The sequence below is a fragment of the Tamandua tetradactyla genome, chromosome 20 (assembly GCF_023851605.1).
Source record: "Tamandua tetradactyla isolate mTamTet1 chromosome 20, mTamTet1.pri, whole genome shotgun sequence".
NCBI lineage: Eukaryota > Metazoa > Chordata > Mammalia > Pilosa > Myrmecophagidae > Tamandua > Tamandua tetradactyla.
In genome coordinates, this window is record NC_135346.1 from 58,777,636 (window position 1) to 58,796,859 (window position 19,224).

At 40.4% G+C, this 19,224-nt stretch overlaps 1 protein-coding gene and 1 pseudogene across 17 annotated transcripts in view; one reads left to right on the forward strand and one right to left on the reverse strand.

Moving 5' to 3' along the window:
• Window positions 1–209: 209 nt before the first annotated feature.
• NSD1 (nuclear receptor binding SET domain protein 1) overlaps window positions 210–19,224 on the forward strand; it is a 240,700-nt gene continuing 221,685 nt past the window's right edge. For 3 of the 17 annotated variants that reach the window (XM_077137737.1, XM_077137743.1, XM_077137753.1), the window contains exons 1-2: window positions 928–1,131; window positions 2,265–3,202. In XM_077137737.1, the coding sequence (XP_076993852.1) occupies window positions 2,282–3,202 (921 nt within the window). In that variant the 5' untranslated portion in view covers window positions 928–1,131; window positions 2,265–2,281. Of the gene's footprint in view, window positions 334–736; window positions 807–927; window positions 1,132–1,201; window positions 1,221–1,324; window positions 1,411–1,444; window positions 3,203–19,224 lie in introns of those variants that run through there. The other 14 variants (XM_077137744.1, XM_077137745.1, XM_077137746.1 and 11 more) reach the window with 12 other exon arrangements.
• On the reverse strand, window positions 15,652–17,152 carry LOC143664745 (craniofacial development protein 1 pseudogene; annotated as a pseudogene).

Sequence of the window (19,224 nt, forward strand, 5' to 3'; positions counted from 1 at the left end):
GGGGGAGGGAAGGGGCGGTGGGTGAGGGGCTGTGGGGACCGTAGGGCGAGTCCCGGGCCCGGCCTACGCTGCTCTAGGGCTGCTACCCGCGGCGCCCCGGACAAGCCGGCCCCCTGTCTCGCGGGCCTCGGGCCTGCGGCCGGAGGGAGCCCTGGGGCTGCACAGCCTTGGCTCGGGAAGGCAGACCCGAGCTGCTGCCTCCATTTTGTTTCCTGCTCAGCTTGGTCTGTGGTGGTGGTGGTGTGGGTTTGGGGTGCGGCCGGGCAGGGGGTTCACCTGCGGCCGCGCCTCCTCGGGGCCTGAGGCCTCGAAGACCCCAACCCAAACCCCCAGGTGAGCCCCGCGGCAGGAGGGGGGTTGCCTTGGCCTCGGGCCGAGCCGAGCGGCCGAGGGCAGGTGCCCAGTGGATGGGGAGCCCGGGCTGTAACCTAAGATGGAGGCCGGGACTGACGCGGGCCCGAGCGGGACTGGCGGACAGGCCTCAGCCGGGCCAGGTGCCGCCGGGGTCGGGGCTCAGGACCGGTAGGGTACTGGAGGCCTGTAGAGCCCGGGGCCCGCGCTGCGCCCCGAGGTAGGTGAGGGTATCGGAGTGCCACCCACGACGCCCGCAGGCCGCGGCACTCCGGGAAGGCGCGCGAGGCCCCAGGGGAGCTCTCCTCAGGCCCCGCCCGGGCAGTCGGGCCGGCCCGTAGGCCCGGGCCTCGAGCGGGCGCGCGGGGGGGGAAGGGGAGGGGGCGGCGGCGGCGGCTCCGCTGATTGGGCGGCGCGCTCGCGAGCCCGACTTCACCCTCCCTGAACCCCGAAGAGTGAGGCGAGGGAGCGCGCGCGCGGTGGGGGAAGGGGTGCGCGCGCACTCGGGGCCCCAGCCGCACGCGGGCCGGCGCGAGGCGCTCGGTGGCACGCGCCGCGGCGGGGGCGCGCGCCGTGGGGGTGTGAGGAGGAGGAGGCGGCGGCGGCGGCGGCGGAATAGGCCGGGGCAGGTCGCGCTTGCTGCCTTCTCTCCTGAAGAGAGACGCGGGGGGAGGGGGGTGCGGCCAGCGGCTCCTCTCTCTCCCCACCGTCCGCTCGCGCCCCAGTGTAATGAGGGTCACCCCCTCCCCCCAGCCGGCCCGGGAGGGGGCGCGGGGCACGGTAACTAGTGCGCTGGGGTGGGCGGCGGGCGGGCGCGAGAAGGAGGAGGGAGGAGGCGGCCGGGTGGGGAAGATGGTGGTGGCCGTGAGGTGAGGGGCGCGGGGGAGGGCTGGGCGCGGCGCGGGGTTGGTGGCCGGCGGCGCTGCAGCCGCAGGCCCCCTCCCCCTCCATCACTACCAGCCGGGCTCAGGCCTAACCGGCCCGGCCGCCGCGAACTTCCTCCCGGCGCGGCCCGTACCCCGCTGGCTCGCGCGCACCTCAGCCTCCGCCTCCCCTCAGGTAGCCAGCTGTGGAGCGCGGGGCCGGCTGCCCTCCCGCAGCAAACTTTGCTTGCTGCTTAATATTGATGAGTGCAATCGGCTCGGTCAGGAGGTGCTGCCGCGTCTGCGGGAGGGAACGCGGCCCGGGCAGGCGGCGTCGGCAGCAGCCATGTTTGTCAAGCCGTAGCAGCTGCTGCTGCCCTGACTCTTCTTTGCCGGCTGTCTCCCGTTTGTCCTCACTGTCGCGTCCCGGCCTCTGGGCCCTACAGCAGTGGACCGAGCAGGCCTGCAGTCAGGAAGGCGAGCTTCGGGGTGCAGCCGCGTCGGCAGACTTGCCCGCGGCCTGAACACGGCCGCTGCAAACGGCAAAGGCTCCGGCGCTGGCCGGGTGCAGGGTGCCGCGCTATTGTGACCGCTGCGCCCGAGCGAGCCAGGAAGGCGGGGGTGCCTTTTTTGTGCAGCGTCCGGGAACCCCCCTTGAACCCCATAGCCCTCTCCCTGCCGGAGATCCGGTCGCTGGACCCGGGGCGGGGGAGGGGGGAGACGCTGACTCTTCCTGTTTGAGATTTGGGAAATTTCGACTGCCAGAGGGATTTTAATTTTAGTTCAGCCCAACTGTCCACCAGTCTGCAGTGCAGAAAAACGGGACGGGCTGTTTCCATGTGGCAGGCTCTGCCCAGTTCTGAGAAGATGGAGTTTGTGGAGGCACTGCGAGGCCATTTTTCCATCGTCAGCCGGGGGAACTTTTTCCGCCCATGGAAGTGCAGCAGAAAGGCATCGAGGCCACTAGGCCTTGAGAAGTGGCTGCCATTTTGAAGAGAAGAGTGAAGTGACCCATTAAGTCAGATTAATTGCCTTGTTTTTGGATTCCAGGTTGATGCTGGCCCAGAATGGATCAGACCTGTGAACTACCCAGAAGAAATTGCCTGCTGCCCTTTTCTAACCCAGTGAATTTAGATGCCTCTGAAGACAAGGACAGCCCTTTCGGTAATGGTCAATCCAATTTTTCTGAGCCACTTAATGGGTGTACTATGCAGTTATCGACTGCCAGTGGAACATCCCACTATGGACAAGATTCTCCATCTTGTTACATTCCACTGCGGAGACTACAGGATTTGGCCTCCATGATCAATGTAGAATATTTAAATGGGTCTGCTGATGGATCAGAATCCTTTCAAGGCCCTGAAAAAAGTGATTCAAGAGCCCAGTCGCCAGTTGTTTGCACTTCCTTGAGTCCTGGTGGTCCAACAGCACTTGCTATGAAACAGGAACCCTCTTGTAATAACTCCCCTGAACTCCAGGTAAAAGTAACAAAGACTGTCAAGAATGGCTTTCTGCACACTGAGAATTTTACTTGTGTGGACGATGCAGATGTAGTTTCTGAAATGGACCCAGAACAGCCAGTCACAGAGGATGAGAGTATAGAGGAGATCTTTGAGGAAACTCAGACCAATGCCATCTGCAATTATGAGCCTAAATCAGAGAATGGTGTAAAAGTGGCCATGGGAAATGAACAAGACAGCACACCAGAGAGTAGACCTGGTGCAGTCAAATCGCCATTCTTGCCTTTAGATCCTCAAACTGAAACACAGAAAAATAAGCAAAGAAATGAAGTGGACGGCAGCAGTGAAAAAGCAGCCCTTCTCCCAGCCCCCTTTTCACTAGGAGATACAAACATTACCATAGAAGAGCAATTAAACTCAATAAATTTATCTTTTCAGGATGATCCAGACTCCAGTACCAGTACATTAGGAAACATGCTAGAATTACCTGGAACTTCATCATCATCTACTTCACAGGAATTGCCATTTGTAAGCAGTTTTTGGTACAACTTAAATATATACATAAATGTATATATACAGGAAACTTAAAGGGAACTTAGCACTAATTGGATTTTGGTTGCTTATCAGTTTACAGCAGAAAGCTTATTGCTAATGATAAGCTCTTTGGGAAAATTATACTTTGATTTTAAAATTTATCTGTATTTTATGCATTGGTTTTTTTTTTGGTTTTTCCCCACTCCATTGAGGACTGGCTAAGTGTTAAACTTTTAAAGGTAATACAGTTCAGATTTAATTTTTCAAGCTGCAGGTATACCTTTGTTTCCCTTAAAAAAAAATCTGGTTCTTGGTGCCAGTATCATGAATTCAGGTGAACCAATTCATTACTTGAAGTCATGTTTTTGCATAAAGCATGACTAATTATTTTAGTTGGTGCGGTGATTCTTGCTGCAGGTCTAGGTGCGTTTTGGGTACAAATTGAAAATGGGTAAGATGGGAAGATTTTCTTGGACATCAGTCAAAAGTTAGGCTAATTTTTCTGAACTACCTTTTGTGAAGGTACAGCAACCTGTGCTTTTGATATCTGGCACCATCAAAGTAGGCTCTTGAATCTTTTTCAGTTATGCTTGAAGTGAATGTATATATGTGATATGTGTATAAATACAGGTGTATACAGAAATGGCGAAAATCTAATTTTAGTTTTTTTTTTACAGTAGTGCTTATATGATATTGTTAGAGGATGGTAAGTGGTTAAGGTCTTTATTTTAACTTATGCAGGATTTCTTGAGTGTCTCAAGTTGGATAAATGATTAGCTGTCTTCTCTTAGCCTCTGTTTTCTCATCTCTAAAATCTGAAACTACTTGATTCCTGAAAGGTTCCTTTCAGCTTTATATATTTGATTCTGATTTTGTTTTGGCCTATATACGTTGTCCTGGTCACCAGTTATGTTACCAAAGAGGGTTTTTTGGGGTGGGGGGTGGGGTGGGGCAACAAATGGCTCTACAAAGTTTTTATTCCAAATATTTTTATTTAAAAACTTTTTATGTAAAGTTTTCATTAGAAAAATCTTTATGGTGCATGGCATTGTCTTGAGTACATTAAATGTTTACCATATATTTACCATATAGCTCTGCTGTTCTTTAAAGTTACAGAGGGAGAATGTGGGTGTGTCGCTTTTGTGTCTGTTGGTTCATGTCTTAAGTATGCTTCAGTACTCCTTGGTTTCTTAACTTAGTGGTTGCAGATTTTAAAATTATTTTGGTCGTTCTCTTGAATCTGTATTATCTTAGAAGCTAGAGATACTTATAAATGTAGATAGGCTGTTTTGAAACCTGTTGGCAGCTCAGAGAAGTCCTGTACTGGTAAATTTAAATGCTTTGGTGTTCACATAGAAATTTATTTTACATGTATACAGTTTTGTTTTTGTTTTCACATAAAAACCTGCATCTAAGGATGGAGACAGATGTTTCTCTAGAAGCATACAAACATATGTAAATCTGTTTGGTTTTCGTTGAAGACATGTTAGTGAAGTATTGGTTCTATTTTAAAAGTTGAATAGACAGTATAATATGAGTCTAAAATAGGTGTTAGCAAACTTGTATAAATGTGTAAAAATTATTTTCAGGATGAAAATCTAAATTGCTCAGACTTTATGGGCTTTCTGGAGAGGCAAGTGACTTGGATTTATTCTTCTGGGCTTTTGGTTGAAGATTGTGGTTGAAATCTATGGCTTTCATTTTTACCTTTGATAATTTTTTTTTTTTTAAATATTTAAATGTATCTTTTTTTATTAATTAAAAAAAGAATTAACAAAACAATTAGAAATCATTCCAATCTACATGTACAATCAGTAATTCTTAATAACATCACATAGTTGCATATTCATCATTTCTTAGTACATTTGCATCAATTTAGAAAAAGAAATAAAAAGACAACAGAATAAGAATTAAAACAATAATAGAAAGAAAAAAAAACAAAAAAAACAAAAACAAAAAACCTATACCTCACATGCAGCTTCATTCAGTGTTTTAACATAATTGCATTACAATTGGGTAGTATTGTGCTGTCCATTTCTGAGTTTTTATATCCAGTCCCGTTGTACAGTCTGTATCCCTTCATCTCCAATTATCCCTTCTCTTTTTTTTTTAATTAACGGAAAAAAAGAAATTAACCCAACATTTAGAGATCATACCATTCTACACATGTAATCATTAATTCTTAACATCATCACATAGATGCATGATCATCATTTCTTAGTACATTTGCATTGGTTTAGAAGAACTAGCAACATAACCGAAAAAGATATAGAATGTTAATATAGAGAAAAAAATAAAAGTAATAATAGTAAAATCAAAACAAAACAAAACAAAACAAAACAAAAACCTATAGCTCAGATGCAGCTTCATTCAGTGTTTTAACATGATTACTTTACAATTAGGTATTATTGTGCTGTCCATTTTTGAGTTTTTGTATCTAGTCCTGTTGCACAGTCTGTATCCCTTCAGCTTCAATTACCCATTGTCTTACCCTGTTTCTAACTCCTGCTGAACTCTGTTACCAATGACATGTTTCAAGTTTATTCTCGAATGTCCGTTCACATCAGTGGGACCATACAATATTTGTCCTTTAGTTTTTGGCTGGATTCACTCAGCATAATATTCTCTAGGTCCATCCATGTTATTACATGGTTCATAAGTTTATCTTGTCTTAAAGCTGCATAATATTCCATCGTATGTATATACCACAGTTTGTTTAGCCACTCTTCTGTTGATGGAGATTTTGGCTGTTTCCATCTCTTTGCAATTGTAAATAATGCTGCTATAAACATTGGTGTGCAAATGTCCGTTTGTGTCTTTGCCCTTAAGTCCTTTGAGTAGATACCTAGCAATGGTATTGCTGGGTCGTATGGCAATTCTATATTCAGCTTTTTGAGGAACCGCCAAACTACCTTCCACAGTGGTTGCACCCTTTGACATTCCCACCAACAGTGGATAAGTGTGCCTCTTTCTCCGCATCCTCTCCAGCACTTGTCATTTTCTGTTTTGTTGATAATGGCCATTCTGGTGGGTGTGAGATGATATCTCATTGTGGTTTTGATTTGCATTTCTCTAATGGCCAGGGACATTGAGCATCTCTTCATGTACCTTTGATAATTTTTAACTGAGGACTTAAAAAAGTGAAATAAATCTTACTAGTATGCAAATTTAACTAGACAATATTATAGCCTGGGAATGGTACAATTAAAAATAATTCTTTGTTGTCACACACTTTTGGGAGGGGGGTGTGCATCATCTGGGAATCAAGGCGAGCTGTAGTCACACACTATTGATGGATTCAGAGTATTCACAGTTGATGTAAGTTCATCTACTAGGCAGGTATAGAACGTTTACTCTGCATTGGGTCTTGTCTTTTATTCTTCTATAACATTGTAAGAGAATAAGAATCTTGGCAAGCATAAAAGTTCTTAACGGTTGTAAATCTCCTGTTTAGAATTAGAGAAAGAAGAGCAATTCAGGATCAGATTGACTGTTGTTTATCTAGCTGTAAGCAGGCTGTCTCCTGTCGTGAAGGAGCAACCTCTTCAGTTTTACTCTCATGTACTCTTCAGTTATTTTCTCTGTGTACAGTGGTGTGAAAAGATTGTCATTATAATTTATAATCCTGATCTGGTGCTTTTATGTAAGTAACTAGATTGATGCTTTCTAGTTCCTCTCAGCTTTGTGCTTTGTATATAATAGGCACTTGATAAAATTTTGAAGGAAGGTTTGTCCTTAGACCTCCAACTTAAACAAGCAGTAACTTACAGTTTATTAATTGCTATAGTCCCTATTGTCTCACTGGATCATCATAGCCTTATAGTAAAAAGAGATGTCAGAAGATAGGCCAACCTTCAAGATGTTTGGGAACCTTGGAGACAACACTGAAACCCTTGAAAGTACAGAATGATCTGAGTTCCCATGGTTTCCTTTAGTAACCTCTGAAGGTTTCTGACACTCTTATTTGGGCCAGAAGTAGCTCCTGGTTTTCTCACTGGGCTGATGGACAGCAGTTTGCTTTCTACTCTTTTTCGCTTTGCTGTTTTATGGAGAATTTATATTATGGTGGTATTCATGAATTTGGGGATTCCCAAAATTCCCAGGAGGTGACCAGCTTTAGGATGAGCTGATGTACATACTATACTGGTGCCCTTCTTTATCTAAAGAAACCACACACACACACACAACCCACTAAAAATGAATCTACTCACAGTGGGAACTACGTTTCGCAAGTAAATAAAGAAAAAATAATTATTCAGGATTATGTACTGGAATATGAAGTTAAGAATTATGAACATAAATTCTTTTTAACTTTTATCAAAATTTCAGTTATGACAACTATTTTGTTAGAATAAGGAAAGAATCAAGTGGATTTTAAACAATTTTGTTCAGTGAAATTATACAACAGGGAGATGAAACTCTAGAGGTTAGAGTGATGCCAGTTTAGAAGGTTAAAATAGATAATATATTGTCTGTGGGATGGATATTTGAGTAGAGACTTTTTTAAAAAAAATAGCCAGTTGACAATGTGACAGTATTTGCTTTGTCTGCAATCTTGGGGATTCAGAAAATGCAAACCACTGCCTGTACTAACTTTTGTGCTATGGATATTGAAGTGATTAAGGAGTAGAGTAGAAAGATGATCACTCCAGAAAAATAAATAAAAAGAAAAGCCCATACAGCCCATACCCCTTACCTTTCCTCCTCATTGACAACTAGTTTTGAATTCTACTCATTTTTTTTTTTTTACCCCTTATTCCCCTCTCCCAATTATCTGTTTATTTTTTGTCATGTTTTTACTCATCTGTCCATACCCTGGATAAAGCTAGCATCAGACAAAAGGTTTTCACAATCACACGGTCACATTGTAAAAGCTATATAGTTATATAACTGTCTTCAAGAATCAAGTTACTGGAATACACTTCAGCATCTTCAGGTACTTCCCTCTAGCCACTCCAGTACACCACAAACTAAAAAGGAATATATATAATGCGTAAGAATAACCTCCAAACCGTGTTTGAAGTTTTTCAGCCACTGAAACTTTATTTTGTCTCATTCTCTCTTCCCCCTTTTGGTCAAGAAGGCTTTCTCAATCTCATGATGCCTGGTCCCTGCTCATCCCTGGGTGTCATGTTCCACGTTGCCAGGGAGATTTACAGCCCTGTGAGTTGTGTCCCATGTGACGGCAGTGAGTTCACCTGTCATGTTGGCTTAGAGAGGCCACATCTGAGCAACAGAAGAGGTTCTCTGGGGTGACTCTTAGGCCTAATTATATTTTATTTTTATTTATTTTTACATGAGCAGGCACTGGCAATCGAACCTGGGCCTCTGGCATGGCAGACGAAAACTCTGCCACTGAGCCACCGTCACACCTCCCAGTCCTAATTTTAAGTAGGCTTAGCCGATCCTTTGCAGGAATAAGTTTCAAAGGGGTGAGCCCCAAGATTAAGGGCTTAGCCTATTGACTTGGTTGTCCCTACTGCTTGTGAGAATATCAGAAATTCCTCAATAGGGAAGTTTAATATTTCTTCCTTCCTCCCCAGTCCTCAAAGGGGACTTTGTAAATTCTTTTTTATTCTCTACCCAAATTACTCTGGGATGTATCATGGCATCACACTTACCTGTACAAACCAACAAGATCTCTGTTCTTATTCAAGATTCCATGCAGTTATGGATTAGATTATGCGCTACCAAAAATGTAAATTTTGTGCCAAATTGTTTAACTCTTCTTACTCTTTTTTGGGGGGGAGTACGTGGTCCTATGTCTCCCATATGGCAGGCTCTCCTTACTCCTATAATGCTTTGTGGTTTGACCTCTGTTCTACATTGCTGAAACTTTTTTCCCTAACACACGTGACACCTCCATACTTATCCTGCTAGATTTGAAGCATTTTGACCGTTATTCCTTTAAGCAGCCCGTTTTTGACTGCTATTCTCTTTTCTTTTTTCTCTGCTGTCTCATTGATTTTACTGTTACTCTTTGTGAAAACTTTGTTTCTGACCTGACTTTTGAGCTGCAGATGAGACAATCTAATAGCTAACTAAGCTTCTCTTCTACTTTATATTGTATTCACTTAAAACGTAGTATTATTTCATTTTTTAATCCAGCTCTCTCTCTCTGTCTTTCTTTATAGTTTAGTTCAACACATATTTATGGATTTTCTTCCATCTGTCTGGCACAGTTTTAGGTATGGGAGGAACAAACGTAAGAGAGAAACATATGCTTGTCAAGTTTACAGATGTTGTTAACTGGGCTGTGTGTGGTGGGGGATTGTCAAGGGAGGATAGATGCCAGAAACTGGATCTAAAGTGACACCTGGACAGTCTCAAGCAAGGAGTGTAATAAATACAAAGTCCTGAACTTTGCTGTAAAACAAACAAAAACAGCCGACATCACAAATGCTAAATGAGGAAAAAGGATGCAGATGCCAGCTTCACGGAGCTCCTGCTCACCAAGGTTAGGGCAATTAGGGCATCAAAAAGAACAGACTTTGTAATTGAGTAAGACATATTTGATTTATAAAAATCCATGAGTCCATAATAACTGTCAAAAAAGAGAGATAGCATAGGCTGTCCTAATTTGTCTGTTAGAAGCAGGTATTACACTAGAGCTCTACAATTGGGGGGAAGAATTAAGTATGTATCCCACCGTTCTATTAGAATCCATATTTTGGACTATAAAATGGCTCCAATGGATGAGAAGAAAATATTCCTCATATAATAAGGCCAGGCCATAAACGAGGGAAAGAATGCCAAGGATTGCTACACAGCTGTGCCAGAGTGCTGTGGACTTACCAGGGATAAAGCATGGACTTGTTGATGACTTGGATTTCTAGCTTCTGAAACCATGAGTCAGTAAATCCCCATGTAAGCCAAAAACAAAAATAAAAAAAAGAGAGAAATATACACTTTTCAAAAGCTTAAGATGAGCTATAGGATGCAAAACGTTTAACATAGATGATGGAAAGTGTGGAGGGGTGGGAAAATAGCATTGTAAAATTATCAGGCATTGACTGACATGGAGAGGACACTAATGAAAAACTTTACTTAAATCTAATGAGAGAATCTACCGAAACATTTCCTTCTGTGTTAGTGATAGTGCCATCCTCCAGTTTATCTCAAGTATGGAAACCTTGGAGTCATTTTTTCATTTATAATATCAAAAAACATTTGAGTGCTTCCTCTGTGCCAGGTGCTGCTTATATAAAAAGAAGGAAAGGCATAGTCTGCTTTTAAGGAACTCCACTGTGTGGGAAAGACAAAGTGTAAACAATGACAGTACAGAATACTAAGAGGTCTGGTAGGTTTTGTGTATGCAGTACTGTAGGAGTGTGAAGTAAGGCATGCCTGCAGTAATCCGGAAAGACTGCACGGTGGGGTTATATATATAATTTGAGTTGAGAGGTACCTGTAAGTAAGAGAGAATCATATATGCAAGTGGCAGGAATTCTTTGATAGGAATTTGGGGTGAGTTGGGTTGAAGATAAGGATATAAAGATAGGCCTTACATGCTCTGCTATCCAGTTAAAATTTTATATGCATTCCTACAGTCTTTCCCTTTCTTCATTCTGATTCTACTGTCTTTATTACTGGTCTTCCCCTTAGTCTTTCTCTGGTCTGTCCTATACACGATTCCCTCCTACCTCTCAAACAAGAAGTGTTGAGTCTCTGTTAGAAGTTTTAATTCGGTGCTCCACTCTCTTCCCCACTTGCTGATAAGTAAAGCCCAAGTTCCATGTCATTTTTGATAGGGCCCAGATCTCCTATATCTTGCTCTTTGTACCCTTTGGTTCAGCCAAACTGAACTGTTAGTGGTCCTTAACCCACAGGTTCCCCTGGTTCATGCCTTTCTTCTTATCTGCTTCCTCTGTGTTAAACAATGTGTAGCATGTACGGTCTTTGTAGTGGATAGTTACATATTTATTGAGTCAGTAAGTGAATGGTGTTACTACAAAGATACACATTGGAAAGGGGAGTAAATTTTATGTAGAAAGATAAAGAATGGATTCTTAACTCTTATAACCTACAGTGAAACCAAATTTCGAAATTGAAGATTTTTTTCATGTCATCTCACGTGCTGAATTTCTAAGGCCTTTGAATTTGAGCTTCCTAATATCTCAGGCATTAATTTTTCTCTCCATTCTCACTTTAACTCTTCTAATCAAGGATATTAAATTCTAATGGCTTTCAGACTGGACACATTTCTAAGTCTGTGCAACTCTACCTTTTTAATTGGGAAATCCCATAATCTCTCTGAGGTCTAATTGCTCATCTGAAATTTGGGTCTAGTACTTTCCTTGATGGGTTGTTGAGAAGATGCAACAAAATAATTTATATGAAGCAGGTAGCACAGTGGTAGGTCTGAAGCAGGTGTTTAGTTAGTGATGCCTCTTGTTATATGCCAAGAGTCAATGTGCATTTGAAAGAGTGAGTTGTGAATTTTTAAAAACATCTTTTCACTTTTGCTTTTTCCTGTTTTAAAACTATGTTCTTGTTTACTTGACAAGACTATTAACTTCTGTTGATGGTTTCCATTTTTTCTACAATAATGAGGAAAGTTGGATTCATTTTTGTTTAGTAATGGGGAGAATTTAATTCGTGCAATAAGGGTCAGTGGCTCTCTGTATGCCAGCTATTAAGTGGTGTAACTTTGTTACATTGCTGTTTTTGCTGGTTGTCCTTTATTATGAATATAATTAAATGCTTCATTTTTACTTCTCTTGATTTTAGGGGAGCCCATTGAAAGGAGACCTTTTCTTTCTGGAGATGTGTTTAATTTTAATTGAAACTTACTTTAATACTCTCAAATGTGAATTTGAAGATATTGCTACAAATCTTTTCTTAGTTAGAAAAGTAGTACCTTCTAAGAATATTGTTTGTTTTCTTAAATAAAAATATGTTAAAAGAAAGTAATACCTGTTTATGGTAAAAAAAAATTCAGACTTCAAAATGGAGTAGTGTTCTTCTACCCCTTGCTTCCACGTTCTCACTCAATATTCTCAGTAGTAGAAATTTTCTTTGTATTTATATACTTTTTTTTCTTTTGGTAATGGAAGTGGCCTGATAATGTATTATTCAATACCTTGCTTAATATGCTAAGGACTCTTCTCATATGAGCATGTAGACTCTTTTTAATATTGTTGAAATTCTTTTTGAGATAATTGTAGATGTGCATGCAGTTTCAAGAAATAATCCAAAGAGACGAATCCCTTGTATGCTTTGCCTAGTTTTTTCAATGATAATGTTTTGCAAAAATGTCTAACATTACAACCAGGATATTGACATTGATACAGTCCACCATGCTTATTCAGACATCCCCAGTTTTACCTGTAAAACATTTGTGTGTGTGTGTGTATGTATTAAGTTCTGTACGTTTTTATCACCCGTGTAGGTCCGTATATACATTGTAACAGTCTAAGACTCAGAACTGCTCCAACACTGCAGGATCCCCTTTATAACCGTGTCTGTCTCCTTCCTGGCAAACTCCCCTCCTTTCGGTCTCTGCCAACCACTAATCTGTCCTTTGTTTCTAACATTTTGTCATTTCAAGATTGCTGTATAAATGGAATCATATCATATGTAACCTTTTGGGATTGGCTTTTTTATTTGGTCTAATTCCCTGGAGAGTCATCCAAGTTGTTGACTGTATCAGAAATTTGTACCTCTTTATTCACGAGGAGTTTCCAGTTTGTGTATCCTTCACCTGTTTAAGGATATCTGGGCTGATTCTAGCTTTTGTCTAGTACCAATAAAGCTGCTAAGAACATTAATGTATAGGGAGTCTGTATGAACATACGTCTTCATTTCTCTGGGAGAAATGCCCAAGAAAGTAATTGAAGAATCTTATGGTAATTGCATATTTAATTTTATAAGATACGAACAAGCTGTTTTCAGAGTGGCTGTACCATTTTATATTCTCACCAGCAATGTATGAGTGGTCTGGTTTCTCTGCATCCTCACCAGCCTTTGGTGTTGGTGGTTTTTTTTCCCCCCATTTCTTAAATGCAGTTTTATTGAGATATATTCACATAACATATAATCATCCAAAGTTTACAATCAGTGGTTCACAGTATGATCACATAGTTGTGCATTCATCACCACATCAATTTTAGAACATTTTCATTACTTCAAGAAAAAAAGAGAAAATCCAGATTTTATTTTTTTGTATGCTGTATGGTGGGGTCACATTTCTTTATTTTTCCATGTGAGTATCCCATTATTACAGCACCACTTGTTGAGTTTTTGTTTGTTTGTTCTTTTTGGGTAGCGCATGGACCAGGAATTGAACCCAGATCTTCCGCATGGCAAGTGAGAATTCTTCCACTGCACTACCATTGCATCCCAAATCTCCTTCATTTTTGAAAGACAGGTTTTTTTTTTCTCATGGATTTTTAAAAAAAATTTATTCTGTTAACTTTATATACTATCTGACATTTCCCCTTTTAAACATATTCAGAGACATATTTCAGTGCTGTTAATTGTGTTCACAGTGTTGTGCTACCATTAACACCATCTATATCCAAACAATTCCATCATTCCAAATAGGAATCCTGTACATTTTTTTTCTATAATTTTTAAAATTTTTATTGTAAGCAACCAACAAACATACAAACATTCTTGACATACAAGCATTCTATACAGGGTGCACATTCAGTGGCTCGCAATATCACCGCATAGCTGTGTATTCATTGCCATGATCATTCTTTTGAACATTTGCACTACTCCAGAAAAAGAAGTAAAAAAGAAAAAAGAAAAAACTCGTATATATCATACCCCTTACCCATCCCTCTCAATGACCACTAGCATTTCAGTTTACTCAATTTATTTTAACCTTTGTTCACCCTGTTATTTGCTAATTTTTTTATTAATTAAAAAAATTTTTTTAAAATAACAAAAAACACCTAACAAACGCAAACATTCTTAACTTTTGATCATTCCGTTCTACATATATAGTCAGTAATTCACAATATCATCATATAGTTGCATATGTATCATGATCATTTCTTGGAACATTTGCATCTATTCAGAAAAAGAAATGAAAAGAAAACAGAAAAAAATTCATACATACCATACCCCTTGCCCCCTCCCTTTCATTGATCACTAGCATTTCAATCTAAATTTATTCTAACATTTGTTCCCCCTATTATTTATTTTTATTCCATATGTTTTACTTGTCTGTTGATAAGGTAGATAAAAGGAGCATCAGACACAAGGTTGAAAGACGGTTTTGTCAGACAGGTTCCTCAGGCTTTGTTCACTTTTTTCCTTTTTTTTTTTCTCTGCTCCTCGGACTGATTTATTTCGGTATTCTTTTTATTATCTAATTCTTTATTCTGCCAGTTTGAATCTACTGTTGCTGAAGAAATTTTAATTTCTGTTCTTGTGGTCTTTAGTTATGTATGGTTACTTTTCATAATTTCCATTATCCCTATTGCTGTTCTCTTTGTGTTCACTTCCTTTAGTTTTTTGTCCATATTTTCCTTTAACTCTTTGAGCATATTTAGGACAATTTTTTAAGAAGCCTTTGTCTAGTATATCCCAGATCTGGTCCTCCTCAATGATGGTTGCTAATGCTTCGCTTTTCTACTTGGCTTGGGCTATCACTTCCTTTTTTTTTTTTTTTTTTTTTTTGATGTTTATAACTTTTTGTTGACATTTGGACATTTTTATATTTGATATCACTGGGATTTAGACTCTAAGGCATCTGTTCCCTTAAGTTTGTATCCAACTAGTGTTATGACAGAACTTTTCCTGGAATGCCAGGTGCTAACAAAACAGAACACCTTTTCCAGTCTTTGCATATTGACCTGTGCCATTGCTCTCCTTTAGGTCTTATCCATACAATGAATTTAGAGAATAGCTGTAGGCCAAAGCATAAAGTCCTCCTTTCTACTCAATCATGGACTTGCATGTGTGGCTCTAGCAATTTATATTTTACGGGGTTCCAGATTTCTCCTCTTTCCTAAGAAACGATTTCCTAACTGCACTGCGCTGTTAAGTCCTATAGCTAGCAGTCGTTTGCCGTAGGCAGCATGACTTAAATGACTTCCCACCGCATTCTCTAGGAGAACTGTGAACTGTTTTCTTTGTGCCAGGTAAATTCTGGGACAGTGAGCCTCTCAGGCCACCATCAGACAGATGGGGCCAGACAGACATGCTCACTATGTACATGGGGGTTACTCTGTTCCCTCTGGATCCAGGGCCAGGTATTGGCACTGGGAGCATGGGCCCAGTCTGAGTTAGGCTGGTAAAGGGGATAGAGAAGGGGGACCAGCCTGAGCGGCATGAGATTCTACTGCTTTTAAGTGGCACTTTTCTTGTTTGGGCCCTCGCCCTATTCCTGCAGTCATTTAATTACTTTCTGGAGTTTTTAGAATGATGTTTCTTCCAGTTCTTGTTGGTTGTTCAGAGCTTCTGTTGAGGGAATGGAGCCCTTAAGCATCTCACACTGCCATTTGACTGGGGCAGGCCTTAACTGGTCCAGGGTTGCTTTGGGGGATGATAGAAATGACTGGAAATGGTTGCACAATTCCTGACCCCACGTGGGGTGAGGGCAGTGCTGAAGGGACAGTAGCCTGAGGTTTCTCATGCTGCTTGAAGGATTTGGCTTCTTTGGATGCAGCATCCACTTTCTTAGTCACCCTGACCTCTTCAACAGCAAAATCAAACACCTTGTGATTTAAACCTTTCCTCTGTCTTTAGGGTTGTCTAGCTAGTCTGCTCTGACCAAGAGTTTACTTGAACTCATCTCTTCAGTTTCTTTTCCTCTCTTAACTTGTATAGTTGGAGGCACTTTTGATTTTGGTTCCACATCATTGAGAAAGCTGGCCCAGAGTTCATCTCCTTCTTTTTTCTTGCATCCTCTGACTCAGTGCCTTTTTCTTGCCCTACAACTCTGTCTACCTCGTCACTGCTACTTCCTCCAGATTCTGCCTTGGAATTCTCCTCTTCCTCGTCTTCTAATGAGAGGCGACCTTGTTTTTTTTTCCTACCTGGAATACTCTGAGATTTCCTTTTTTTCCTCTTTTGTTTTCTGTGTATGCTCTGCACCATTCACTTTATCTTCTTTCACTAATTCATTTACATCATCTTCACTATACTCTTCACCCGAAGACATGGAGTCTTCACCTTCCTCTGAGGTGGAGAAGTCTTCTTAGTCAAATTCCTCTATGACCCTGCTGCCCAACCCATAGGACCTCAGCAGTAGACCCCTATTGGCTATTTTTTATTTTACCCATTCTTACAGGTGTATAGTGATATATATCTCAGTGTGGGTTTAATTTTTATTTCTGTGATGACTAAGGATGATCATGTTTTTGTCTGCTTATTTGCCATCTGCATATCCTCTCATGTTGAAATTTTCTAATGGATTGTTTGATTGTTTTATTAAAGATTTTTACATGTTCTTCATATAGTCTAGATGATCTCCATTTTTTTAATGGCTGTATATGAATCATAATTTTTAGATATTGCTTCCATTGTCGGATAGTTTGTTATAGAACCAGAAAAGTCCTGCATACTTGTGACTTCCCATTACTAAATTGGAATGGATTTTAGTGTATTGTTGCTGATTAGATTAAATTACTTTATATAGGCATTTAAAGTTCTTTTTCACATCTTCAGTGACCTTATATAAAATACTACAATACTCTGTTAAGCATTGCTGGAAAAATAAAATCCGTTTGGAGAGTGAACAATTATATTTGCACATTAGATTAAATTAGAAATAATTACTGGTTATTTGATATCCCCTCATACACCAGGAAAAGTCTAAAGGTGGGTTTTTTTGGGTTTTTTTTTTTTGGTATATTATGAGAATATACTCCCTGTGTTATCTCTAATTTCTCTTGATGCTGTAATTGGAGCTGCTGGCGCTCCCTGGTGAAAGTAGGTGATGTGCAAGTTATATCTGTACCCAGTGAAAAGAACAGACATCAGTGCCATGCTAATTGTCACTGGAATTTTATATCCAAAGGCATTTCCTGAACATTGTAGTTGGTTCAATTGGAATGTATTAAGTCTACCTTTATAATTGGTTTATCTAGGAACAGCACTTCCACTGTGTCGTGATCTGTAAAGACTTGCAGAGCTGTTGTTGAGGTAATAAAGTTTTGTATTTGAAGTGCTTTTTAACAGCAGAGCTTTGTTAAAAGTGTTTAAGTGTAGATACTTAAACCACTGAAATTAGTTCTTTGGAACAGTGGAGTCCTTTTTTGTTTTTTAACTTTTATTGTGGAAACATATGCAACACAATCTCCTCTGCCCCTACGCCCCTCCCCTTTTTGTTTTAAGAATTTCAGTCCGTTTTTAATTTATAGCTTAAATCCTCAAACAGTCATTGTCATGAATAAGCTCATAGACAGAATTCATTTTTATAGTAAATTTGGTTCTTGTCCCTAGATTTCTGTGTTTAGTGCTGCTCGCCATACTGACATGTGGAAACAATTATTGAAGAAGTGCCACAGAAATGAATAAGAGTAGTTGGGCCTACAGAGGAAAAATTGAAAAGATGGGACAGTCTCCCATTTTAATCACTTTTGTGTGTACGATTCAGTGGTTATAATTACATTCACAATATTGTGTTGCCATCACCACCAACCATTATAAAAGCTTTTTTATCACCCCAAACAAGAAACTCTGTAGTTATTAAGCAATAATTCCCCATTCTTCTTCCCTGCCTCCTGCCTTTTATTGCCATTCTCCGTGAATTTGCTTATTCTAAGTATCTCATTTGGTTGAAATCACACTGAAAATAAAGTCTTGATCATGATATCATCAATTTCATAATGTCTTTGGAATTATTTTCTAAGGATAAACTACTGATCAGGGAAAGAGTTATACCTTTTTGTGGCATTTGATGCTACCTACTTCTGTATGGGTTTCCAAAAGAATTGCTTAGTGTGTGAGTCTAGTGTTTGCACCATAGCTGTGATAGCGTTCATTGCATGTTTTAAATTTTTTTCTTAATTGAATGTATAGTGCTACCACAAGGCTGCTTTACTAAGTACAGCTTTATTATTGAAATTGATTACTACTTGTTTGTTTATCATTTGTGTTTTTTCCTATGATCTTTGTGTCTATATCCTTTGCTAACTTACCTGTTTCTTTGTTTGTTTGTATGATGTATGGTGGAGTCACATTTCATTATTTTTGCATGTGAGTATCCCGTTATTTCAGCACCATTGTTGAATTTTTTGTTTTGTTTTTTGGTAAGTGCATGGACTGGGAATTAAACCCGGGTCTCCTGCATGGCAGGCTTCTGTTTGGTTTTTAATGTTGTATTATTATTATTAATCTATTATCTCATTAGATACATTTTTCCCTGATCTGTTTTTCATTTTAGTTAATGATTTTCTGTAGTTGTGTGGTAGAAGTTTTGCCTTTATATTGTCAGATCTGTGTTTTGGCGTGATTTCTTGAAATGATGACAACTGATTGTACTTTTAGATGTTTGAGAAAAAATTTAAAAACACTTGTAAGTAATTGAGAAAATCATCTCTTACAATCTTATCAATATAATATGGACTTTATTTTGATATCTAATGCTACCCTGATAATTTTTAGTATCTTTAATATCCCTTTAAAATGTTTTTTATTTTTAAATTATTTTTTTAATATCCTTTTTGAGAGCATAATTTCTTACCACTGTAGAAGGAGTGTCTCCTGCTATATTTCTTTTTTCTTTTCTTTTTTTTCTTACATAGTCAGGCTCCAGGAATCAAACCTGGGTTTCTGGCACGGCAGGCTAGAAGTCTGCCACTGAGCCACCAGTGCACCGCCCTGTATATTTCTTCTTACCTAACAAATTACCTCCAAATTAAGTAATTTAAAACAACAAACATTTATTATCTCACAGGATTAGGAATTGGAGAGTGGTTTAGCTGGGTGGTTCTGATTTAGAGTCTCCAGAGGTTGCAGTCAAGATATCGCTAGGGCTGCTCTCACCTGAAGGCTGTATTATCCCTCCCTGCCTACTCACATGGCTGCTGGCTGTTTGCAGGAAGGAGGCTTCTGTT